At 46.4% G+C, this 26700-nt stretch overlaps 4 protein-coding genes across 4 annotated transcripts; all 4 read left to right on the plus strand.

Annotated features, from left to right (window-relative positions):
- The first annotated feature begins 5814 nt into the window (after nucleotides 1–5814).
- Nucleotides 5815–7183, plus strand: LOC144940932 (globin-1-like). The gene is made up of 3 exons (XM_078867442.1): nucleotides 5815–5970; nucleotides 6282–6513; nucleotides 6943–7183. The coding sequence occupies exons 1-3, from the start codon at nucleotides 5849–5851 to the stop codon at nucleotides 7048–7050; spliced, it is 462 nt and encodes a 153-aa protein (XP_078723568.1). The 5' UTR covers nucleotides 5815–5848; the 3' UTR covers nucleotides 7051–7183.
- A 4753-nt stretch (nucleotides 7184–11936) lies between these two features.
- LOC144940933 (globin-1-like) lies at nucleotides 11937–13352 on the plus strand. Its single transcript, XM_078867443.1, has 3 exons — nucleotides 11937–12100; nucleotides 12412–12643; nucleotides 13073–13352. Exons 1-3 carry the CDS (start codon nucleotides 11979–11981, stop codon nucleotides 13178–13180), a joined length of 462 nt encoding a protein of 153 aa, XP_078723569.1. The 5' UTR covers nucleotides 11937–11978; the 3' UTR covers nucleotides 13181–13352.
- Nucleotides 13353–16160: 2808 nt separating this feature from the next.
- On the plus strand, nucleotides 16161–18178 carry LOC144940934 (globin-like). Its single transcript, XM_078867444.1, has 3 exons — nucleotides 16161–16308; nucleotides 16931–17162; nucleotides 18026–18178. Exons 1-3 carry the CDS (start codon nucleotides 16187–16189, stop codon nucleotides 18131–18133), a joined length of 462 nt encoding a protein of 153 aa, XP_078723570.1. The 5' UTR covers nucleotides 16161–16186; the 3' UTR covers nucleotides 18134–18178.
- Nucleotides 18179–22023: 3845 nt separating this feature from the next.
- LOC144940796 (globin-1) lies at nucleotides 22024–25163 on the plus strand. Its single transcript, XM_078867208.1, has 3 exons — nucleotides 22024–22205; nucleotides 23460–23691; nucleotides 24871–25163. The coding sequence occupies exons 1-3, from the start codon at nucleotides 22084–22086 to the stop codon at nucleotides 24967–24969; spliced, it is 453 nt and encodes a 150-aa protein (XP_078723334.1). The 5' UTR covers nucleotides 22024–22083; the 3' UTR covers nucleotides 24970–25163.
- The last annotated feature ends 1537 nt before the right edge of the window (nucleotides 25164–26700 follow it).

Genomic DNA, 26700 nt, shown 5'->3' on the forward strand with positions numbered 1-26700 from the left:
GGGTGAACTTCAACAACAACAAGCCCTGGTTCTCAGCAAAGCTCAGAAGGTTGAGGTTGGAGAAGGAGGAAGCGTTTAGGAGTGGGGATAGAGACAGATTCAAGGAGTTGATGAACAGGTTTAGCAAGGCGGTGAGAGAGGCTAAACGATTGTACTCAGAGAGACTAAAACACCAGTTCTCTGCTAACGACTCTGCTTCTGTCTGGAGAGGGCTCAGGCAGATCACAAACTACAAGCCCAGAGCCCCCCACACCACTAACGACACCCGCCTAGCCAACGACCTGAACGAGTTCTACTGCAGATTTGAAAGACAATTGGACTGTCCTGAACTACCCCTTCCCACCCAAGAGGCCCCTATCCCACCCCACACTACAGAGACAACTATCTCCATTCAGGAGGGAGAAGTTAAAAAACTTTTCAAGAGGCAGAACCCACACAAAGCAGCTTGGCCGGACTCTGTCTCTCCAGCCACCCTCAGGCACTGCGCGGACCAGCTGTCCCCAGTGTTCACCAACATCTTTACCACCTCCATGGAGACATGTCATGTACCAGCCTGTCTCAAGTCCTCCATCATCATTCCAGTGTCCAAAAAGCCAAGGCCAACAGGATTAAATGATTACAGACCCATCGCCCTTACCTCCGTGGTAATGAAGTATTTTGAGCGCCTGGTCCTGGCACACCTCAAAGCCATCACAGACCATCTACTGGACCCCCTTCAGTTTGCCTACAGAGCCAACAGGTCTGTGGATGACGCAGTTAACATGGCCCTCCACTTCACCCTACAGCATCTGGACTCCGCAGCATCCTACGCCAGGATCCTGTTAGTGGACTTTAGCTCGGCTTTTAACACCATCATTCCTAGCCTGCTTCAGGACAAGCTCTCCCTGCTGAACGTGCCAGACTCCACCTGCAGATGGATCACAGACTTCCTGTCTGACAGGAAGCAGTGTGTCAAACTGGGATCACAAGTTTCTGCCTCCAGGTCAATCAGCACCGGATCTCCTCAGGGCTGCGTCCTTTCCCCTCCCTCTGCTATTCACCCTGTACACCAACAGCTGCACCTCCAGTCACCAGTCCGTCAAACTCTTGAAGTTGGCGGACGACACCACCCTCATTGGGCTCATCTCTGATGGGGATGAGTCTGACTATAGGAGGGAAGCTGACAGCCTGGTGACCTGGTGTAGCCAGAACAACCTGGAGCTCAATGCTCTTTAGACCGTGGAGATGGTTGTGGACTTCAGGAAGAATTCAGCCCCACTCACCCCCATCACCCTGTGCGACTCCCCAGTCACCAATGTTGAGTCGTTCCGCTTCCTGGGCACTATTCTTTCCCAGGACCTCAAGTGGGAACTGAACATCAGCTCCCTTATCAAGAGAGCTCAACAGAGAATGTACTTCCTACGGCAGCTGAAGAAATGTAATCTGCCAAAGACAATGATGGTGTGCTTCTATACAGCCATCATTGAGTCCATCCTCACCTCCTCCATCACCGTCTGGTACGCTGCTGCCACTGCCAAGGACAAGAGCAGACTGCAGCGTATCATCCGCACTGCTGAGAAGGTGATTGGCTGTAATCTACCAACCCTTGAGGACCTGCACACTTTGAGGACCCTGAGGCGAGCGAGGAAGATTGCGGACGATTCCTCGCACCCTGGACACTCTCTGTTCCAGCTACTCCCCTCCGGCAGAAGGCTGCGGTCCATCAAGACCAAAACCTCACGTCATAAAAACAGTTTTTTCCCATCCGCTGTTGGCCTCCTCAACAAGGCCAAGGGCTTAAAATGACTTTTACACTTAAAATGACTGTTACACTTACTATAACATTTTATCTACATAATTACACCTTTCCACACTTACAACGTGTAATCTTATTTGTATTTTTGTATTTTAAGATTGTTTAATACGGCTAATTAACATTTTACATTTCGCATTTTATAAGGTCTACTTATTCATAATTTTAAAGATTTTAGCCCTTTAGTATTACTTATACTTTGTAACGTTAGTATAGTTAGAGTGTATACCTTTTATATAAGTTAAGATTCCTACTTGTTCAATGTATGCACCGTCCCGCCATAGTGAATTCCTTGTCTGTGCAAACTTACATGGCGATTAAAACCGTTTCTGATTCTGATTTATCAATTTCAACGTTCATTCTGCAAAGTCCCATCACTGGGGAGAAACACGAACAACATTCTATATTACGGCTGTACCCCGTATGGACCTGGAAACTAAAAATGTCCCTGTACAAGAATGCGGGGTAACCCGTACAACGTTTCGCTGTGATGATGCCGGATGTGATCACCAGCGAAACGTCACAGTACTCAAAATTGTAAATTATGTTGATTCACTCTTCAACACATCGGTGGGCTAAAGTAGTTAACTTTTTGTCTTTTGTAAACGTGACACATGTTTTACTGTTGGGCCGTGTCGGGTGGTGGAGGGTTACGACACATTTATAAATAACGCGATCTTACCCAAAAACCTTTATTATGAATAATAGTGGTCGCGAAAGCCTACGTGTTAAACTGACAATATTTGAACCAATTGTCCATTCTGCGAGGTATCGCTAACCAGCGAGTAACTTGCAAAGCGAATAAAAAACAAAATTTAAACGAACGCTCAGCACGCGTGACGTCATTTGTTCGCTGGTGACTTTTGTAAGCCACATGGTTTACGATCGAGGAGTTTGCAAAGTTAGTTTACATCGTTCCTCGGTTACCACGTGGATTAAATTAGTTTTTATCATAGTTATCTTATATCGGCAGATTCATACGTGATTATTCACCAGCGACTACTCACGTACGATCAAACTTCACACGTTTATATTTCACCTAACGATACCCTCTGGGACGTTGCCGCGTAACCCCCAGTGGTGCCACGTGCCCCCCCCCCCCCGGGTCCGCGTGCCTCCCGTGGGGGGGGGGGGGGGGGCAGGTGGGGAGGCCCGGCCCCGGGCCCCGAGTGCCCGCCAAACGTGGGCCGCAACAGGCCGCACACGTTGGGTCCCATAGGTGACAGGACATTTTGAGGCCATAAACGTTTTGATATACACTTCTACGTGAATTTTGGATTTGAAGCTTTCGTGACTGCAAGGATTCATATTCTTAGGTTTTTTCGGTAAAGTCACGTAGGTAAAAATTTAATAAAAGTAAAATAAAATAAAACTCACGACGTTTCGGAGGAAACACAAGCCTCCGTCTTCAGGTGGAACCGTCACAGCCGTGACTTATTTTATTTTACTTTTATACATTTTTTACCTACGTGACTTTACCGATAAAACCTAAGAATATACTTCTACGTGACTTTACCGAAAGAACCAATAAGATGAATCCCTGCAGTCACGAAAGCTTTAAATCGAAATTTATACACGAGGCCGTAAACACTCAATTTATGACATAACTCATCATAAATAGCCATCTTCAATTCATTGTCGGCCCTGACATGGCGTCAGAGCAAATTTTTGACGCCAAAAGTTCTGAGTCAGGAATTTTGTAAGTACATCTAAATGAAATCCAATTATAAATATTTTTTATAATACTGTACGGCAAGGTTCGTCAGTTATGCGCAGTTAGGAAAACATACATGGAGACACAGACATGGAAGTATGACAATGCAATCGTCTAATAAAAAGATAGCACAACAAGGTTATGCCAATGTAATTTAGTAATACACTAAGGCAAGGTGAATGGGTAAATACATTGCAATTAAAGCTAGTAACAATCCGATGCAAAGTAGGCCCGTAATGTATGACCAATTAGTGCTAACTTTATAGTTGTGTAAAGGAGTCAACACGAGATATGTAAGGCATTGGCTGTTTTCATCAGCTAACAAAGCACAAACATCCACATGAGCTTCAATTTGGAACACGCCACGAACTCCTGACCCGAACTCTTTCTATCCTTTCCTCTTGTCAGCCTGGAACTTTTTTTTTAACTGAACTCATCAGTCTAACCAATCTCCCTTTTCTGCTACCAACGGGTCTCAACCGCCCCTCAACTCATCCTTAATTTCCATGGGCTCTACCCTTCGAACGGCATTGCAAAATCAGATTGAATTGCCCCGTTCTCCACCCATCAGGAGGTTGTGAGATGTTAACTCCCTCGCCTGGTATGCAGGGGGTACTGGGTTCCATCCTGAACCCGACGCCTGTATATTTGGAGTGTGCATGGTCTTTCCAAGGTTGCATAGATTTTTCTCTGGGTGATCCGGTTTTTTCCTCCACATTTAGAAACATGTGTTTTAGAGATTTTGGCTGTAATTAATTTCCACGTGATAAGCCACATATTTTAGCGATCATATGTGGCCAGCTCGCTTCTGAAAAATAGCTACATAGCTCTGGGCTTTACCTGGTAAAATAAAAAAAAGAGTTTGAATAGTTTTATAATAGTTTTTAAAAAAGCACAACCGTCAGCAATTCATAAATTGAGTTCCCTTTTGAAACAAGTCGTGAACAGAGCTTGGAAGGGCGTTAATTAGTAAATGTATGGGGTATGCCCTACAGCCGACCTATATGGCAGTCCCCGGCTTATGAACATGTTAAGTTCCCGAAGCCTATACTCTTAGTTCATCATCATTGATTTGATGCAGCAAATCTGGCTGTGACGGTCCCACCTGATGACGGAAACTTGTGTTGCCTCCGAAACGTCGTGATTTTATTGTTTTATTTGTATTAATTTTAATTTCATTTTTTACCTACGTGACTTTACCGATAGAACTAAGAGTATGAATCCTTGCAGTCACGAAAGCTTCAAATTCCCGAAGCCTGTTCGTAATTCGAACGGTTCGTAAGTAGGAACACAACCCTTATTTAAATGCACATACAGTCAGTGTTAAAAAAAACTTGTTGTAGTTCAACAAGAGGAAAGCACGCTTAAACTCATGAATGAGAAGAAACATACGTTTGCATGTACATCTCGCAGAGGAAACCTGCGCTGAACCAGTTGCGCGGTTTGGTTCGCAAGTGCGAACTCCCCCGTCTGACGATTCGTAAGTCGGGCGTGCATGACAATTTAATTGAGCTCACAGGATTTACAATTATTCAATGAGCTAGAGCAGAATTCGGTACCAGGTGCTGGAAAATATTGCATAGTTTACTTGTGATTCAAAGATGTTGGTTTGACTCAAGTTCTGCCATCTCAATGGTACTAACAAGTGAAATATTTGGGCTGGGCCCATGGACTAAGCGAAGTGGGCTAACCACCACGCCAGTTATAAACCTTGTCATAAATAAAGGCTTTGAATTTAAAGATGTGCACGGGCATATGTGATCCAAGATAATTAAAACAAATGATTTGCTGACAGCGTTGAATTTTTTTCTTCATTCAAAGGATTACAATTTATATTAGTTCCTGAGACTCAGAAAGTATTCACTGCAATGGTGACCTTAGAATCATCGCATTTCACAATTGCGTTTGCATGCAAGAGCAGTACTTTCAACATGACAGAACATTTTTTTTATCTTGCTATTTCATCACCACTGATATTTGATTGTATCTTAGCTTTATCTTATGCTTGACCAATTTGAACTTCGTGGATAACATACTTCAAAAATATCAATAACTGATCGTGGCATTTTTCAATGACATAATTCCCACTGATAAGTCATCTCGATGTTCCTGCACTTCATGAATCCACGTGCATAGTTTGTTCATTGTATTTGCATGATCTACATTAGATGCTTGACTAAGCATTTTCACAACAGGGTACATCACCAGCATCGTCAAAAAAGTGGAAAGCAAGTTGAGCAACCCACTCCTGTACATCTGTATATAAGGAAACTCAAAGCAAGTGTCTGGCACAAGCGATTTTCAGACCTTTCAGGACTGCCTTGATCTGCCCATCAACTACCATGCCTATTGTCGACTCTGGAAGCGTTGGGGCGATCTCCGCCGCGGAGAAGTCCCTCATCGTCAGCGCCTGGGCCCCCGTGTACGCCAAGTACGAGGAGGCCGGCGTGGACATCCTGGTGAAGTAAGTCTGTGCAGCGGCGCTGAGCAAAGTACCCTTTTCATGATCTGTGCTTTTACTTCGAGCGTTTACAAGAGAATTGCGGTATTAGCGATTCTCACAAATGTCCTGACTCATCACGTCAGGATCAGATGCATAGTGCAGGAACTACTTGTTAATTTGTATGACAGACATTGGTCTCATTGATAGCAAGTAACCAAGCAAGAACTTTCAGGTGAAGCAAAGCACAGCTCGATTTCTTTGAGAATTACGGTATTTGCGATTCTCTCAAATATTTTATTATCATGTAATATTTAATTATTTTTGTGCAACAGATTTTTCGCCGCCAACCCCGAGGCCCAGGCCTTCTTCCCCAAGTTCAAGGGGCTCGACTCGGCCGACCAGCTCAAGAAGTCTCCCGCCGTGCGCTGGCACGCCGAGAGGATCATCAACGCCGTCAACGACGCCGTGGTGGCCCTGGACGACCCTGCGAAGCAGAGCCTGCAGCTCAAGGAACTGAGCCAGAAGCACGCCCACGAGTTGAACGTGGACCCCAAGTACTTCAAGGTAACACTATTGCCCTCCTCACGTCCTGTGCAAAAACATAAAAAAAATGTGGCAGAATTTTCCGCCACGAAATTTCAAAACCAATTTGAGCATCTTTGATAAACATCAATTTTAATATTCATCAGTTGAAACAATACACAGGTCTCTTATTTCCCCCACCTGTCCACCCACCGGTGTACAGGGAACCACCAACTGTTTTAATATTTGCTGTGGTTGACTCGATGTATTCTCGTACGTTTTAATTTCTTGAAGATCTAAGGCAAAACAAGCAAACTAATTGTCGTGTAACCTTCCAAAAGTCGCTTCCAATGGGATCACATTTGCACATTCGTTTTCCAGTAAATTGCAAATGGACATGAAAAGTGTTCCAACTGTCGTAATATGCATCGTTGGATTGTAATTCTCTGTAAAACGCGCTCTGCTCCGCAGGTTCTGGCTGGAGTCATTTCCGACGCAGTTGTCAAGAGTGGCGATGCGAAGGCTGCTGTTGATAAGTTCCTGAGCCAGGTGGTGATCCTGCTCAAGTCCGCCTATTAAACCGCAGCGCAGCCCAAGACTCTGCACCTCCATCCAACGACCTCCGCTTTCCTCTTCAACCAAGTTGATAAAGATGCAACCTGATTCGCTTCTGCTAACGCTGTACGCAATGTTTTCCCAATATGGGGTAACGAAACCGTGTTGTGCATAAAACATGGAATAAAAATACTTTCTCTGCAATTCACATTGCTTGTTTGTTCATTTGTTCCTTACGGTCTACATTACCAGTCGAGGTTATTGATGGGGCTGGTGTCCTACACAAAGGCAATAAGACAAAAATCCACCAATTAGCCTGTAACAAACTCTTGGAGTGCTGTTAGCGAACGCCTATGAAGGCCGGCACAGCGCACGAAGGGGTGGGTGTCCAACACCACGCCCGGCCGCCTTCGTCTCCCAAGTGGCGGTGTTTACACACTGCACCAGTTACTCATTTGAGGCTGAGTCGACATAGCGGAGGCCCAGGACCGGTTCAAATATTTGTTACCGGTGTTGGCCGTGGGCGGGAATAGAACTCCGGCCGCGCGCAAACTACTACACTACCGCTCCCCACTCTACACGTAGTGCGAAGCACAGCCACTGGTGAATGAGGACCTCCCCACACAAAGCTTCTCAAGGGGGTTGATTGAGGATGCTTCATCACGCTTTTCAGTATGAGTTGGTCAAGGTGGGGATCATAGAAGTACAATTGTGTTTGCTGCACTCTGACCTCCAGCACGTATTCCTTTACAGCCTATAACTCCTTTTATGCATGGTCACCCATTAGGGCACTATCTAGGCTCAATTTTGTTAAGCTTCTGAGATTTGATGAGATCGGGCACATTTCACGTGATTTGATCATAGGCTAGCAATAAGGTACGGTACAAACACTTATAAATCGGTGTGTGAAAGTTGAATTTGAAGAAACAAAGGCAATTCACACAAATGGAGAACACATTAATCGTGTGAGATTGTGCCGATGACATTGTAACAAGCAATGAAAATTAGCTCGTGCATGAAGAAAAAATAATAATCAAGGTATTTGTGCCAAGTAAAAGTCCCCACCTATTGCGCCATACCACGCTGTCCCTCCGTCGCTCAACCCCCCGGGACGAAATCCAGAGACGAAGCCCGGCCGCAATAACACCTCTTTATTAACACCAACATCCTTGAATGGCAAGGTGGATAAGGGTAACAACGTATGACAAGAAAAACCAACGGAACAATTTCCCACAATCACATCCGCACAATTGCATGCAACCTGCCATGTTAGTCCATGGAGTTCGAGTACCCCAGGTGCGTACATGTCAACCCCTTATCAGTGCCAACCTTAGAGACCAATTCACACCTTATTGGTCACCCCGTGCCCTTATAAATTTCAACGTTCATCCTACAAAGTCCCATCACTGGGGAGAAACACGAGCAAATAGTCCAAAAAATAGTCCAAGAAATGTTGTTGCCCGTATTGAAACGGATGTACGCCGTATGGACCTGGAAACTGAAATTTCCCTGTACGAAGAATGCGGGGTAAACCGTATCGGTTGACACGGTATGAATTTCCCTCAACAACACCGGCAAAGTTGCATGCAACCCGCCACGCGAGTCCACGGAGTTCCGAGTCCCCCAGGTGCGTGTGGATCCTCGCTTTTGTTGCATTTTGTTTCAACCGAGTTACACAACCCCCTCTCCTGACCCAACATGGGTTCTGTGAATTAAACGTACGAATAATGAACGACAATGTTTTGACCAATTTTCCAGATATCTAAAGACCCCTGCGTCACTGTTAAGTATTTAACTGCATTTCCCCCCAGGTTCTTCCAGCCAGGAGAACAACACGGGTCCCGCCACGCGGGATGCCGCCATCAAGCCCCCAGTCCAACCCCTATCAGTTGAAATATTCTCACTCATCCCCGGCCTTCACGGGGTGGAGCACCAGGTTCCCTCCTGTCTCTTTGCATTTCCCCCAGCAACTGCAGGGACTCCAGGGGAGATTTGGGGGACAGAAGGACAGGTGGGAGGCCCAAGCCCAAGTGGTTGCGCACTGTGGGCCGCAACAGGCCGCACACGTTGGGTCCTATAGGTGGCAGGACATTTTGAGGCCATAAACGTTTTGATACGAGGCCGTAAACAAAAGATGACCAAATTTACGGTAATCATAAATACTCATCTTGAATTTTTTTCCTGACATGGCGGCAGAGTAAAGTTTGACACCAAAATTTCTGAGTTCGGAACTTTGTGAGTACTGTACATCAAAATGCAATCCAATGAAAAATAATATGTATAGTAACTGTACGGCGAGTTTCATCGCGTATACACAGTTGGGCAAACATATGTGGAGACACAGACATGGAAGAGCGACAAAATGCAATCGTCCGAATAAATATATAGCACAGCCAGGTTATGACAATGTTACAGTAGTTTAGTGATACACTAAGTCAAGGTAAATGGGTACATATATTGTAATTAAAGCTCGTAACATTAATATGCCAAATAGGCCCGCAATGCATTACCAAATAGTGCTAATTTAATAGTGGTGTAAAGGAGTCAACACGAGATATGTAAGGCATGGGCTGTTTTCATCAGTCAACAAAGCACAAACATACACATGAGCTTCAACTTGGAACGCGCCGCGAACTCCTGACCGGAACTCTTTCTATTCTCTCCTCTTGTATGCCTGGAACTTTTTTTACCGAACCCATTTGTCTAACTAATCTCCCTTTTCTGCTACCAAAGGGTCTCAACCGCCCCTCGGCTTATCCTTAATTTCCATGGGCTCTACCCCTCGAACGGCATTGCAAAATCAGATTGAATTGCCCCATGCTCCACCCATCAGGAGGTGGCGAGATGTGAACTCCCTCGCCTGGTATGCAGGAGGTCGTGGGTTCCATCCTGAACCTGACGCCTGCTGTATATTTGGAGTGTGCATGTTCTCTTCGTGGATTTTTCTCCTGGTGATCCGGTTTTTCCTTCCACATTTAGAAACATGTGTTTATAGAATTTGGCCGCAATTAATTTCACGTGATAAGCCACGTCGTTTAGCGATCATATGTGGCCAGCTCGCTTCTGAAAAAAGCTACATAGCTCAGTGGGCCTTACCTGGTAAAATAAAAAAAAAATAGTTTGAATAGTTTTTTTTATAGTTTTTAAAAAGCACAACCGTCAGCAATTCCTAAATTGAGTGCCCTTTTGAAACAAGTCGTTAACAGATTTTGGAGGGGCATTATTTAGTAAATTTATGGGGTATGCACTACAGCCAACCTATCGGAGAGTCCCCGACTTACGAACGGGGTCCGTTCCCGAGACCCGTTCGTAAGTAGAATGGTTCGTAATTCGGAACACAATAATTTACCATATTTAAATGCGCATACAGTCAATGTTATAAAAACAGGTCATGGTTCAACAAAAGAGGAAAGCACAGTTAAACTAATATTTAAGAAATATACGTTTGCATGTACATGTCGCGGATGATCCCTGCGCTGAAGCAAATAGTTACGCGTTTCGATTCGCGAGTGCGAGTTCGTGTTCGAACGTCGGATGATCAAAAAATAAATAGCTCGTTCGAAATGCGGAGTGTTCGTAAGTCGGGTGTTCGTAAGTCGGGGAATGCCTTCCAGTACCTGTGTAATGAAAGCGCGGAACGATAGCAGGACAGTGTTGCTCCCGGGAGCCACGGTTACTAATGGACATGCTAATTAGAGTTAATGAGACGGGATCCAATGGCGGATGGTGAGTGGCAGGGCCAGGCGCAGCGAGGAGGATTGAGGAATATGGTGTGGCCAGAACGGGCAAGGGTAAATAGCAGCGTGAGTGGAGGCTTGGGGCTGTTTGGTGTGGCTGGAACTGCCGCCGTCGCCTGGGATCGGAGTCGTCACTCCACCGTCTGCAGATGTTTTGAGACTGGGAGCTATTCTGTCTCAGAACAGAGTGGTGTCAATGCCCAAGTGTACGGAGTCACTCGCGGCTACGTGTTGGGTTGTCATTGAACTTTATTCTCAATAAATATACAAAAGACAAGACGGAGTCTCTGAGAGCTACATTACGCCTGTAAACTGGAATTCCACTGACCAATTCAGATATCATTCAGTTCTGATGTGAGCCATGGCTGGCAAATGAATTGAGCTCACAGGATTTATAATAATTCAATGAGCCAGAGCAGAATTCGGTACCAGGTGGTGGAAAATATTACGAAGTTTACTCGTGATTCAAAGATGTTGGTTTGACTCAAGTTCTGCCATCTCAATGGTACTAACAAGTGAAATATTTGGGCTGGGCCCATGGACTAAGTTAGGAGCGCTAACCACCACGCCAGTTATAAACCTTGTTATAAATAAAGGCTTTGAATTTAAAGATGTGCACGGGCATATGTGATCAAAGACAATTAAAACAAATTATTTGTTGGCAGCATTGAAAACTTTTCTTAATTCAAAGGATTAAAATATATATTAGTTTCGAGACTAAGAAAGTATTCACTGCAATGGTGACCTTAGAATCATCGCATTTCACAATTGCGTTTGCATGCAAGAGCAGTACTTTCAACATGACAGAACATTTTTTTTAATCTTGCTATTTCATCACCACTGATATTTGATTGTATCTTAGCTTTATCTTATGTTTGACCAATTTGAACTTCGTGGATAAGATATTTAAAAAATATTATCAATAACTGATCGTGGCATTTTTCAATAACATAATTCCCACTGATAAGTCATCTCGATGTTCCTGCACTTTAGAAATCCACGTGCATAGTTTGTTCATTGTATTTGCATGAGCCACATTAGATGCTTGACTAAACATTTTCACAACAGGGTACATCACCAGCATCGTCAAAAAAGTGGAAAGCAAGTTGAGCAACCCACTCCTGCACATCTGTATATAAGGAAACTCAAAGCAAGTGTCTGGCACAAGCGATTTTCAGACCTTGCAGGACTGCCTTGATCTGCCCATCAACTACCATGCCTATTGTCGACTCTGGAAGCGTTGGGGCGATCTCCGCCGCGGAGAAGTCACTCATCGTCAGCGCCTGGGCCCCCGTGTACGCCAAGTACGAGGAGGCCGGCGTGGACATCCTGGTGAAGTAAGTCTGTGCAGCGGCGCTGAGCAAAGAACCCTTTTCATGAACTGTGCTTTTATTTCGAGGGTTTACAAGAGAATTACGGTATTAGCTATACTCACAAATGTCCTGACTCATCACGTCAGGATCAGATGCATAGTGCAGGAACTACTTGTTAATTTGTATGACAGACATTGGTCTCATTGATAGCAAGTAACCAAGCAAGAACTTTCAGGTGAAGCAAAGCACAGCTCGATTTCTTGGAGAATTACGGTATTAGCGATTCTCTCAAATATTTTATTATCATGTAATATTTAATTATTTTTGTGCAACAGATTTTTCGCCGCCAACCCCGAGGCCCAGGCCTTCTTCCCCAAGTTCAAGGGGCTCGACTCGGCCGACCAGCTCAAGAAGTCTCCCGCCGTGCGCTGGCACGCCGAGAGGATCATCAACGCCGTCAACGACGCCGTGGTGGCCCTGGACGACCCTGCGAAGCAGAGCCTGCAGCTCAAGGCCCTGAGCCAGAAGCACGCCCACGAGTTGAACGTGGACCCCAAGTACTTCAAGGTAACACTATTGCCCTCCTCACGTCCTGTGCAAAAACATAAAAAAAATGTGGCAGAATTTTCCGCCACGAAATTTCAAAACCAATTTGAGCATCTTTGATAAACATCAATTTTAATATTCATCAGTTGAAACAATACACAGGTCTCTTATTTCCCCCACCTGTCCACCCACCGGTGTACAGGGAACCACCAACTGTTTTAATATTTGCTGTGGTTGACTCGATGTATTCTCGTACGTTTTAATTTCTTGAAGATCTAAGGCAAAACAAGCAAACTAATTGTCGTGTAACCTTCCAAAAGTCGCTTCCAATGGGATCACATTTGCACATTCGTGTTCCAGTAGATTTCAGATGGACATGCGAACTTTGACAACTGTCGTAATATGCATCGTTGGATTGTAATTCTCTGTAAAACGCGCTCTGCTCCGCAGGTTCTGGCTGGAGTCATTTCCGACGCAGTTGTCAAGAGTGGCGATGCGAAGGCTGCTGTTGATAAGTTACTGAGCCAGGTGGTGATCCTGCTCAAGTCCGCCTATTAAACCGCAGCGCAGCCCAAGACTCTGCACCTCCATCCAACGACCTCCGCTTTCCTCCTCAACCAAGTTGATAAAGATACAGAATAAGTAGCTTCTGCTAACGCTGTATGCAATGCTTTTTTCCCGATATGTGGTAACGAAACCGTGTTGTGCATGAAACATGGAATAAAGAAAGTTTCCCTGCAATTCACATTGTTTGTTTGTTCATTTTTTCCTTAAGGTCTACATTGAAAGTCTAGGTTATAGTCCGGCACATATATAGCAACACAGTACGGTATTTTGCACATGCACAGCCACTGCTGAACCTGTCGTGGGGGTTATTTGACGACATTTTGGCGGTCTTGGGAGAAATGTTTTCCTCGCATTTGATTACGCCTAGTTCTATGACCTTTTTTGCGTCCTGATGCGTTGGGATTTGTTGTTATTTGAGTATTTTTCAGCCAGTTAATGTTCATTATACTGGACACCTGGGAGAAATTCGGACCATCCGAGAAAAAAACCCACGCCTTGCGCGAGGGGGCAACACCCTATCCCCGCGTGCAACAGAGAAACAGACGGTGATTAGTCCACTTGCTGTACGTGTACCACCACCTTGTCCGAACGAGCCATCATATACGGCAACCTCCACGACGCCTGCTGGAAGGGAGTTTCACATTTTGTGCGATGCACCAACCCTCGCCTCCACAGTGCTGGATTACAGAACACGTGTGTTGCATTTTAAGGTTACAAACACTTCATATACGACATAGCGAATCGAAAACATTAAATGTTATCGTTTTAAAAATTTTCCTTGACATGGTGGCAGACCCGTGCGAGCTTGGATACCAAAAATGCAACAATCCAATAAAGAATATGGTACATCGAGAGCATTATTTGTACTTCACTCTCTCAAGACCAGGCTCCAAAATGATCCCTATTGGATAGGGATCGTTTTTAAAAAATTAAAATAAGGACTTGTGTAGTTTTTCTACACAGGATGAATTGTTACTAAAATAAGAAGAGACCCAATTTTTTTACGTACCCAAGCATTCCGTTATTTTCTCCATTACTCAGTCGAAGCTTTACTCACTACAGCTGTCGCTAGCCCAAATACTACACAGGCAGACCTGGCCGAATGCGGGGGTTACGTTCCTGGAAAATCCTCTGGGTCCCAAATCATCACCCCCCCCACCCCATCCCCTCGTCCCTCTTTGCTTAACTAATTCTACGTGACATCCACACCCTTGTTATTTTACTAAATGATGCTGAGTCACTCTCCGTGTGTGCGCGTGTGTGTGTGGGGAGCGGTAGTGTAGCGGTTAGCGCAGTGCGCTATGAACTCGGCGACCCAGGTTTGATACCCGCTCACGGCCAACACCCAGTGACGATTATCTGAACCGGTCCTGAGCCTCCCCTAGGTCGACTCAGCCTCAAATGAGTACCCGGTGCCGTGTGTAAACATCGCCACTGGCGAGACAAAGGCGGTCGGGCGTGGTGCTGGCCACCCACCCCTCGTGTGCCGTGTCGGCCTTCATAGGTGCTCGCTAGCAGCACTTGGCCCAACAGTTCTGTCAATGCTGTAAGGGATATCATTGTGTGTACTATATGTTGAACTTCTTTCGCACCGTATGTAGCCAACCCTGCTGATAGGAGGTGCGGGGGAAGGACAACAAACTAAAGACAAAAAGCAGTTGTAAATAAATTCGTTTTCGTTGTGCGTGAGCATGCTGAGTGTGTGTTACATTAGCAAAGGAAAAAAAATATACACACATAAAAACATACTGGACTATACGTGTAGCGTAAGCACGTAGTGCTGAGTGCAACTGGTAAAAATCCTACACAAATTATGTTTGCAGCGTATTAATCTGGTACCTGTAAATTAGCATCTGGGGTGACCAGTTCAGATATTACTGCTTCTTTCGTATGGCTGATGTTAGCCATGGCTGGCAATTGAACCGAGGCCGCACGAGTTCACTGGGTCCATGAGCCAGAGGGCAATGCAGCATCACGGGTGGTGAAACTTGCTTCAGGGATTTTAAAGTGTAGTACGTATATGACTACTAACGAAAGTGTTATACAACGACACGCCTGTTTAATCACGTTTGTTGCACACAATTAGTTTTATTTCCCATTTGAAGACGTATCTTTTTTCACTCGAGTTTTTGCCATCGCAACAATACCAGCAAAATGTGTTTGTTTGTGTCCCATCGACGAAGAGCAATACGCTAACCACGGACCACGACTCCACTCCGTGTGGCTCTTAGCGAATTATTCGTATAAATAGGTCTCATACATAAAGGTTATTCTATTTGATGATGGGGACTAACACGTGACGCGACATACTGCAGTTCAAACAAGTTCAACGGTATTTTGTTTGACACGTTGAAAGCATTTAAAATTGTTACTTTTGTAATGGTTCATTAACATAAAGTTCCTTTATAGGTCTTCTATATTAAAATACAATCAACCCAATGCAATTGCTGCTTAGGAACGCCTAAGACCGCCAAACGATGACCTTAAAATCATCGCATGTCACAATGTCGCGTGTACGTGCCGCAGAGCAATAATTTCAACACGATAGAACTTTATCTTTAATTTTATCTTCGTTATTTCATCATCCACTAAAGCTAAGACGTTATCTGACGTTTGACGAACTTTTGACATCGTGGATAACATTTGACGCTATCAGTAGTGTATCATTGTAATTTTTCAATATCGAAATTTTTTTGTTCACTGACAAGTCACCTGCAATTATATGACCGCAGCTTAGGAGGAGTCCAGATGCATACTCTGCTAATTGTATTTGCATTAGATATATGAGACCCTTGACTTTAAGTATTGTTGCGATTGTGTACATCATTATCATCATAATCAGCAGCGTCAAAAAAAGAGCGTAAATCGAGTTGAGCAACCCACTCACAAACACACCGATAAAATTCGATATATAAGCAACTTCAAAGCAAGCGTTTTGGGACAAACGATTTTCAGACCTTTGCAGGGGAATTGCCCTTGATCTGCCCATCAACTACCATGCCTATTGTCGACTCTGGAAGCGTTGGGGAGCTCTCCGCCGCGGAGAAGTCCCTCGTCGTCAGCGCCTGGGCCCCCGTGTACGCCAAGTACGAGGAGGCCGGCGTGGACATCCTGGTGAAGTAAGTCTGTGCAGTGGCGCTGAGCAAAGTACCCTTTTCATGAACCGTGCTTTTACTTCGAGGGTTTACAAGAGAAATCTTGACTTAAAGCTTTCGTGACTGCGGGAATGCATATGCTTGGGTCTTTCGGTAAAGTCACGTAGATAGGTTCAAAGAAAATTACAAAAAAATAACAAAAAAACTACGACGTTTCGATCGCAACACAAGTAATCGTCATCAGAATATGGCTTACAAGAGAATTACGGCATTTGCGATTCTCACAAATGTCCTGACTCGGCTCGTCAGGATCAGATGCATGGTGCAGCAACTACTTGTTCATTTGTATGACAGAGATTGATTGGTCCCATCGTTAGCAATGCGCCGAGCAAGAAGTACGTTGAGGCTAAGCAAGCCACAGCATTCGTTACATTGTCAGACCTGTAGGTTACGTGTATTATTATTATTGTTATTATCATCATCTTCGTGTGTACCCAGTGGCAGCCCAGATAAAACAAGGGGACATTGAAAAATTTACATCGGAAAAATGCCACCATTGAAGTCAGGATTGGACCAAGGTTTTAATGTTGTTGTTGTTGTTGTTGATTTATTGATACACTGCACTGTGCTTCTATTTGTACGACAGGTTCTTCAGTGACAACCCCGGCGTGCAGGACTTCTTCCCCAAGTTCAAGGGGCTCGACTCGGCCGACCAGCTCAAGAAGTCTCCCGCCGTGCGCTGGCACGCCGAGAGGATCATCAACGCCGTCAACGACGCCGTGGTGGCCCTGGACGAACCCGCGAAGCTGAGCCTGAAGCTCAAGGGCCTGAGCAAGAAGCATGCCCAGGAGTTGAACGTGGACCCCCAGTACTTCAAGGTAACAACGAATGGCCTCCTCGCAGCCAATGCGAGACACGCGTTTTATTTTTGTTGCACGGCCAAATATTCCGCGACGTTTTCAACCGCAGGCAGCAGGCACTCCCTGGGTGGAATTTTAAAACCAGTGTTTGTCATCTTTGCGAAGATACAGTTTAAAGAATTAACAGTTGATACAACGGGGATATCTCTTAAAATTCCCCATACCCCGCCTCTATCCACTCAGCGGAATAAAATGGATACATTTTTAGTGGATCGGCAGGTCGCATGCAGCGAGGTATAAAGTGTGGGTATCCTCCTACATATTACAAGATGTCAAGAGTAGTCCAAATAGCCAAAAAAGGGGCGTTAATCTGCTAAACTACTTAAAATTGCAGAACCAACAACTTAGTTGTTTTACATCCGTTAACTTTATGCATTACGATACATTTTTATTTCTTGAAGGTCTAAGGCCAAGCAAACTAATTATCCTGTAACCTTCAAACTTCCAATGAGACCACATTTGTCAACATTTGCACATTTGTGTGTCCGAGTAGAAAATTGCATAATGGATGTGTTTGGTTTAGATCGCGTCAATACAAATGTGTCGTTAAACCCGCCACCACCTGGCACAGAAAATTAGCAAGGGTTCGTCACGTAAACTAAAACGTGCCAATTCGTTACCAGTTCAGTACACCGGTGCGTGTTAGAGAGTACACCCACAATATTAGCAACCTCTATTATGAACAATTTTGGTCGCGAAAGCCTACGCGTTAAACTAGAAGATTGTATGCAGATCGCCGTGCAAGGTTTTTTTCTCTCTCAACTGTCGTAATCTGCAATGTCGGATTGTAATTCTCTGCCAAAACGCGCTCTGCTCCGCAGGTTCTGGCTGGAGTCATTTCCGACGCAGTTGTCAAGAGTGGCGATGCGAAGGATGCTGTTGATAAGTTCCTGAGCCAGGTGGTGATCCTGCTCAAGTTTGCCTATTAAACCGCATCAACCTCCCTTCCTACGACCTCGGAAAAGTTGCTAAAGATTCAATACCGATAGGCTTCTGAAATTTGCCGTTCGCAGCGTTTCCCCGATGTGTTGTAACTAAAGCGCGTTGTGCGTGAAACGTGGAATAAAGACATTTCCATCCGATCAGTAGCACGTGGGATCTGTGTTTGTGAACTTGGATGATTGCATTCGCAAAACACTGTGTGCTGTTACTGCCAGACCTCGCCCAGCGTGGGGGGTTACGTTCCTGGAAAATGCCGTGTTTGGCAAAACCGCGTTCGACAAATAATTGCAGGAAAAATAGGGTTGCGTTCCTGGGTCCGAAATGATCACACCTTGTGTGTGCGCAATCTTTTTTTTTATTTCAACTCAACACAAACACCCCCGTCTCAATTCCTATTTCCGCACCGAGGCAGTCGCCAGCCCCGACGCTGGCCCCTAACACTGAATCGCCAGCTCAGGCACTGGCCCCTAACACTGAATCGCCAGCCCAGACGCTGGCCCCTAACACTGAATCGCCAGCCCTGACGCTCGCCCCTGACACTGAATTTGCCAGCCCCGACGCTGGCCCCTAACACTGAATCGCCAGCCCCGACGCTGGCCCCTAACACTGAATCGCCAGCCCCGACGCTGGCCCCTAACACTGAATCCCCAACCCCGACGCTGGCCCCTAACACTGAATCGTCAGCCCCGACGCTGGCCCCTAACACTGAATCGCCAGCTCAGACGCTGGCCCCTAACACTGAATCGCCAGCCCAGACGCTGGTCCCTAACACTGAATCGCCAGCTCAGACGCTGGCCCCTAACACTGAATCGCCAGCTCAGACGCTGGCCCCTAACACTGAATCGCAAGCCCGACTCTGGCCCCGAACACTGAATCGCCAGCTCAGACGCTGGCCCCTAACACTGAATCGCCAGCTCAGGCACTGGCCCCTAACACTGAATCGCAAGCCCGACTCTGGCCCCGAACACTGAATCCCCAGCTCAGACGCTGGCCCCTAACACTGAATCCCCAACCCCGACTCTGGACCCTAACACTGAATCGCCAGCTCAGACGCTGGCCCCTAACACTGAATACCCAACCCCGACTCTGGCCCCTAACACTGAATCGCCAACCCAGACGCTGGCCCCTAACACTGAATCGCCAGCCCAGACGCTGGCCCCGAACACTGAATTTGCCAGCCCCGACGCTTGCCCATAACACTGGCACGTGAACGTTCACGATTCGCCATCTCGGTGTCCGTTGAGTGTAAATGTGACGAAAGAGATATATTACAAAAGTTCACTAAATTCCACAGACTCTTGTACCAACACGTTTTGGTTGTTTCATTCGATCTTAAGAATTGAGCCAAGTTGCCTGCTCCTCTTGAATGCCCAAACGTCCCTGGCTCAATTCACAAAATCGAACAAAAGGTCTTGGTACAAGAGTTAGGGGTCGTCCATAAATGACGTCACGCACCTAGGAGGTGGGGGGGGGGGTCAGACATTTGTGACGATGTGTGACGACGGGGGGGTGAGAAATGTGACGTCACATAAAAATGCGCAACTTTAAATAAATATAGACAACACGTTCTACTTAATGAAATAGACTTTTTGTTTTATTAAAAATGTTTTCTCCTACAACATCAGAGTGCAGCGCCACATTAAATACGCACTATAATGACAATAGTTTAAAGCGATTTGAAGCATGTTTTATTTGGGGGGGGGGGCAAAGCTTTGTGACGCCATATTTGAGGGGGGGTCTAACTTTTTGTGACGCCGTGTGACTAGGGGGTGGGGTCAAAAATCGTCCAAAATCGCGTGACGTCATTTATGGACGACCCCTTAGTATCAAATTCAAAATAAGTCGGTCCAAAAGTTATTTGATTGCCCGTTCAAATGTTTCGAAAGTCATATTTGACATGTGTTGAACTTCTTTCGCACCGTACGTAGCCAACCGTGATGAGTACGTAATAAAAGGGTTCCTCACCTATGGAGCGATGTGTCGAGGTTGTTGTCCTTCCCTCGCACCTCCGATTAGCACGATTGGCTACGTACGGTGCGAAAGAAGTTCAACATACATACTATTCGCTGTTGTAATACAATACAAGGGAGTTGCTTGTGTGGCACAATATTTATTTCGTGAATGCCATTTCACGCGAATTCCCACAGTCAAAACACCAGATACATTTACAAAATATTTACAGATAAATAAATACATGTTCATAAACAAAGGTTTTTGGGGTTAGATCGCGTAAGTATAAATGTGTCGTAACGCTCCACCACCCGACACAGCGAGGAAGGTTTGTAACGTAAACAAGACGCGCCGTTCAGTTGCTAGCTCAGCCCACTGGTGTGTTGGAGAGTAAATCCACATCTACAATTTGAGTGGACATGAGCCAGAGGTCGCAACCGGGTACCCGATACCCGTACCCTACCCGATACCCGGCTACCCGTACCCGGCCAGGTACGGGTACGGGTACCCGTTTGCGACCCTGGTGTGGCCGGGTACGGGTAGGCCGTGAGTCACTGGTGAGTAACCGTTTGTCACTCATTTCGGGTAGGGTACGGGTAGGGAACGGGTACGGGTACCCATTTGCGACCCTGGTGCGGCCGGGTACGGGTACCGAATTAAAACCCGTTTGCGACCTCTGACATGAGCCCACACGTTCCCAGAGCCACCGGGCAGGCTCCTCATCCAGCACGTGCAGGGCAACCAATCCGCACAGCGCATGCCCCGACGCCACCGCACAACCGAAGACGATGGCGAGCCCACGTGTCTCCTGCTTCCCGCATTCGCAGAGCGGTGCCAGGAAAGGTCAGCAGAGGGCACTTACTCTGCGTTTCATCGCGACCATCACCGTCTCCATCCGTGGCGAATGTAGCGTCCTCTCGTGGACTCGCAAGGAGATCGCGTGAACGCATTACACAATGAGAATGCGTTTAACACGTAGGATTTCGCGACGAATATTATTCATAATAACAAAGGTTTTTGGGTTAGGTCGCGTAAGTATGAATGTGTCGTAACCCTCCACCACCCGACACAGCCAGGAAGGTTTGTCACGTAAACAACGCGCCAGTTGGTTATTACTTCAGCACACCGGCGTGTTGGAAAGTAAATCCACAAGATTCACAATTTGAATACGACGTTTCGCTGGGATTTAATTCGCTGGGATGTAATTACTAGCGAGTATAAACAAATTTTAATATATGATACACAACTAGTAATCATACTTGTAGTTTAATAGACAATATAGCAATAATATACACTTTTTCACACCGATGGTTTTACAAAATAAATGGGTAACTGAGCATCCTCTGAATAGGCACTGCACCGCGTTACGATCCACCATTTCACATCTCTGTTCTTCGATTTAAGTAGTTTTGATTGACGTTTTTGGTTTTCAGGAACGCATCCTGGCCGTATACCGGGGTATGGCCATATCACCGTACACAAAACTAACGGATGACGACCAATGAATTAAAAATTTCAACAACTGGCAGCCAATAACAGACTTGGGTAGTTTTCTAGCAGATAAAACAAACTGGGGTGGGATTTTTTAATCGCCACGGACAAACTGAAATGTTGATATGGACAGTGAAAATTTATTGCAGTACGTATCATAGCAGAACATATGAAGAGTTGAAATTGGGTTATATGCACTCGTGCACATTTGAATATACTGTATTTACGACATACGCTTTGGCATCGGCTACAATTCTTTAAAAGTATTGGCGATTGTCCAGCTCTTTAGCCCGCCAAAAAAATGTCATCACACTTTCAATAGAACACTCTGTCCAGTTACAAATGTGCAATAATTTCACATTATCAACACCATGGCATTGTGCAAATGCTGCAAAAAATTGATATATAAGGAGGTTCTCAAACGAGTAGCTCCATCACGACAACCTCCCTGCACAGGATCATCATCGCTGATAACGTCCAAAAGTAATCACCAACCATGCCGATTGTCGACTCTGGAAGTGTCCCGGCGCTGACGGCCGCTGAGAAGGCCACCATCCGCACCGCCTGGGCCCCCGTGTATGCCAAGTATCAGTCCACTGGCGTGGACATCCTGATCAAGTAAGGATCTCTTTCCACTTTGAGCAGTCAACGGCGCAACACAGACAGACACACCTTGAATGTCACGAATGGTCTTAACTCTTGTCATCCGTGTTGATGAATTCTTACCATCCACAATTTGTTTTCGTTATGTAGTGGACGACTTAACTTTATTATGGGACCTTTCTTGACCGTATCTAACTATAAGGACAGGCTTTGCCATTTCTGGCAATAAAACAGTTGGTGTTAAGATGTTGAAACACCAAACAGAAACCTTTTGCAAAGAATCACGCCTGCATTAATCACACACGGTCGTTGTGGTGAACATGCGAAAAAAAAAGGTTTCTGTTAGGTCTTTTAACACCTTAACACCTGTTTTATTGCCAGAAAGGGTAAAACCTATTCTTATATTACGACTTAACTTTTATTCATTTAAAGTTAAAGATTGTAGCTGCGGGGGAATGAAAACTACTGATGCCATTCTGATGTGTTGCTTCTTTACGAAGGGCACTTGTATTATGATAATAATAAACATTTAGAACTTTTTGCAAGTTATCAATATTTATCTTTAAACATTATTTGGCGATGCTGCTTTGGCAGCGATGCACAGCCACATTTAACAAAAAAACTCACATTTGTCAATAACATAAAAACAGGTGACGTTTCGGGCAATGACCATTCTGCATTGGACATCAGTATTTATATTTGTTTGCATCATCGCTACTATGCTGATATATGTTTTCTTCAGCTGCATAGCCAACATGTGGACACTGCTGTATTTTGTATGTATATATTTACATCAATCCTCTCTTTTGTTGACAAAGACTCGCACCAACGTAGCCATAACCGTGTTTGTTCTAACTCGGGCACCACGGTGGCAAGATGTTACCTACCTCGCCTGGTATACAGGACGTCGTGGGCTCGATTCCGATCTCGACCCTGACGCCTGTATATTTGGAGTTTGCATGTTCTTCCTGTGGTCGCACAGATTTATCTTCGGGTCCTCCGGGTTCCCCCCCCCCCCCCCCACACACATTTAGAATCAACACGCGTTTAGGAGTATGTGGCTGCGATAAATGCCCACGTGACAAGCCACTTCGTTGGTGCGATGCATTTGTGATAGCCAGGTCGCTTATGAAAACCAGCTGTATAACTCAGTGGGCCATTACCCGGTAAAAAAACAAGTTTCGTTGTTAGTTGAGTAACTCCCCCCTACGGGTCCGAGTAGCGGCTGAATTCAAATTCACAGACTCGTCCCTCGATCGTTCGCGACAGGTTCTTCACCAGCAACCCCGCCGCTCAGGAGTTCTTCCCCAAGTTCCAGGGGCTGACCTCTGCCGACCAGCTCAAGAAGTCCATGGACGTGCGCTGGCACGCCGAGAGGATCATCAACGCCGTCAACGACGCCGTGGTGGCCATGGACGACACCGAGAAGATGAGCCTGAAGCTCAATGAGCTGAGCAGCAAGCACGCCAAGAGCTTCCAGGTCGACCCCCAGTACTTCAAGGTAACGGACGCAGGCGCCACAACGGGGCAATTGCTGGCTGTGTGTGTGCGTGTGTGTGGGGACCGGTGGTGTAGCGGTTAGCGCTATGCTGCTCTACGAACCAGGCCACCCGGGTTCGATTCCCGCTCACGGCCAACACCACGGTGACGATTATTTGAAACGGTCCTGGGCCTCCCCTAGGTCTACTCAGCCTCAAATGAGTACCTGGTGCGGTGTGTAGACGTAGCCACTGGGGAGACAAAGGCGGCCGGGCGTGGTGCTGGAAACCCACCCCCACGTGTGCCGTGCTGGCCTTCATAGGTGCTCGCTAACAGCACTTGCCCCTACAGTCTGTTAAGGCTATACGGGGGATGTTTGTCTCATTTTTAATACATTTAACTTCTTTCGCACCGTACGTAGCCAACCGTGCTAATCGGAGATGCGGTGTCTGCTGGCTATGGAGCGGTTGTTAGCCCATTTGGGGGTGGGGGGGGGCACGCGCTGGCGTTCTAATTCGAGTTGAGACGTTGCCCGTTAGGCCCGTAAATGATTCCACCGCCCTTTTGATATTCGATACATTTTGTACGATCATCTGCGTTCGATAATTGTAATGTTGGTTCTCTCGCGGTGAATGTGAGTGGCGCCTCTCGTGCCAGCAGACGTCAGGCCAAGCACGTTCGTACAGAGTGCACGAATTTGAAATAATTTCAATGTTTTGAGCCCTACCGGTCCCGCCGTGCCATGTTAAAGTATTGTACAATGTATGCATGCTGAACTTCTTTCGCACCGTACGTTGCCAACCGTGCTAATCGGAGGTGCGTGTGCACCGGTACACTTTTATGTGACAAGCAGCCACTTTGTGTACATAACATCGAAGCAGCTGTATGACAGCCACATAATGACGGTGTTCATTGTGGTAATTTTTAGCCTCTGCCAATGCATTCCTGGATAAGCACCTCCCCATGCCGTGCCGGGTCTGGGCACCGACCACCACATAGGCTTTTGGATGACCCAAATGACCTCGATACACGCAGACAACGTCGCAAATATCACCGCGGCACACGACAGCAGCAAGAACGCCGAGAACCATTGCAATGAGAAACGCACGCAGTGCCACGCTCGTTGGCGGTTGACACACGGCGAGTGGCGGAGTCGATTTTGAGCCCCAAGCAACTGTTGTTGTGTGCGATCTCTTCCCAGGTGCTGGCCGCGGTCATTGTCGACACCGTCCTGCCAGGCGATGCCGGTCTTGAGAAGCTCATGAGCATGATCTGCATCCTGCTCAGGTCCAGCTACTGAGCCCCAGCCTGCGCCGCCACTCCCGCGAGAACACTCGCCGCTTACGCCTGCCGCGTGTGATTTTTGCACAAAAAAGCCCGTTTGCCATCAGGAATGAAGCGTCGTTCTAATGTCACGCGATGGCAATTCGGGCGGAATTCAAACCAACGTAACTTCCCCACCAATATGCAATAAAGCTTCCCTTGATGCAAGGCTTTCGAATGTTGTTTGCAATTTCTTTGAAAGGGTTTTGTGAGAATAAACGCAAATTGGTGTTCCGCGCGGCGTGCGTGCGAGCTGCCACGGTGGTGTCATGGTTGGCGCGCTGGACCTGCGATCCAGACGTCGCCGGTTCAGTGTCGCGGCACGGCGGCAGGAACCACTGCGTTTTCAAAATGTCACATTTTGGCAAAATAAAAACACATCCAGTTGCTACTTTGGCTCTAAATGGGAAGCGTTTTGAGTGCGACGTTTGCCAACCGTAGGGGTTTTGAAAGAGATGTCATCTATCTGGCAGGGCCAATTAGAAAGCTGAAACGGCAAGCGCTGCTGTTGGTCAATATGTCTCCAGTGACCTCGACTGTTGTGACATTCCTAGAAACTGACAAAGAAACAAGAGCAAGTGCCAGCAATGATGTCGAGTTGTGCAACCCACGAGCTCCAGTTTTTGCGACAGGGAAGCGAGCTAGATCTGGGATTTTGGGGGGATAGGGACTGGTGGGTTTCGCCGGCGCTCAATTCGAGTGCCAGACAGGAGCGTGGAATCCCCTGGGGCTGGAGATGGCGCGACCACCGCACGCGTGTCACCTGGCAGCAACCGTGACCAACACAAACACGTGACATGACCTCCAAAATAAAACCTACCGAGTTCACCTTTAACTGTTCTTCCCCCTCCTCCTACAATGCCCGGTAAATTGACTCGATATCCGTGGACGCAGCCTTGATATTTAGTGCCGCGGTATATTCCCTAACCCGATGTCGGTTCGTCAGAACTTTGTCGGACGCATACTAATTGTACAAACGAGACAGAAAATACTAATCAAACGGTGACCCTCTCCCCCCGAATTGTGTAAAAATCGTGGCGTCCAGTCGCGTAGCGTGGTTGGCGTGGGTCCTGTCCAAATCCCGGCGTATGGGCCGCCGGTACACGAGGTAGCTATGCCGGATTCGTGGTGTCCCCAACTCCACCCAACGCCGGTGTGAATCGACTCACGCCACGTGGCGACGCTGCACGGAAGCCCTCGGTCCAATAGAGGGCAACCTCCTGGATCAGACCACGTGAATACAGGTTTCCCTCGCTCTCCGCGGGTTCGGTCCGTGCGACTTCGCGCCGTACACGCGGTTAACCGATTTATACCCACACTTCACTCGATTATGCGGTTTGAATTCACTCATATGCGGCTATGCGGTCGGACGTGGGACAACTTTGTGTGTGTCCTGTGTGTGTACTTTGTGTATACTGTTTGTACTGTGTGCGCTCCTCGGGAGGTATCGCTCTATGCGCCCTCTTTTTGAAACGCATCTACTACTACTGCGTAGACCGAGGGAAAGCTGTACACGAATAGAGAAATTAATGAGCAGCAGCGATGTACAAGTAAAAAAAAACACTCACCACGTCCCGAATTGTTAGTGCACACACATTACAAGCAGTGTTGAAAAAAAAATCGAAAACTATATATTTTACACTTGACCAGGCAAGGTCTACTGAGCTTTCTAGATCTTTTTCAGAAGCGACGTTGCCACAAATGATAG

This window comes from Lampetra fluviatilis, chromosome 23 (assembly GCF_964198595.1).
Source record: "Lampetra fluviatilis chromosome 23, kcLamFluv1.1, whole genome shotgun sequence".
Classification (NCBI taxonomy): domain Eukaryota; kingdom Metazoa; phylum Chordata; class Hyperoartia; order Petromyzontiformes; family Petromyzontidae; genus Lampetra; species Lampetra fluviatilis.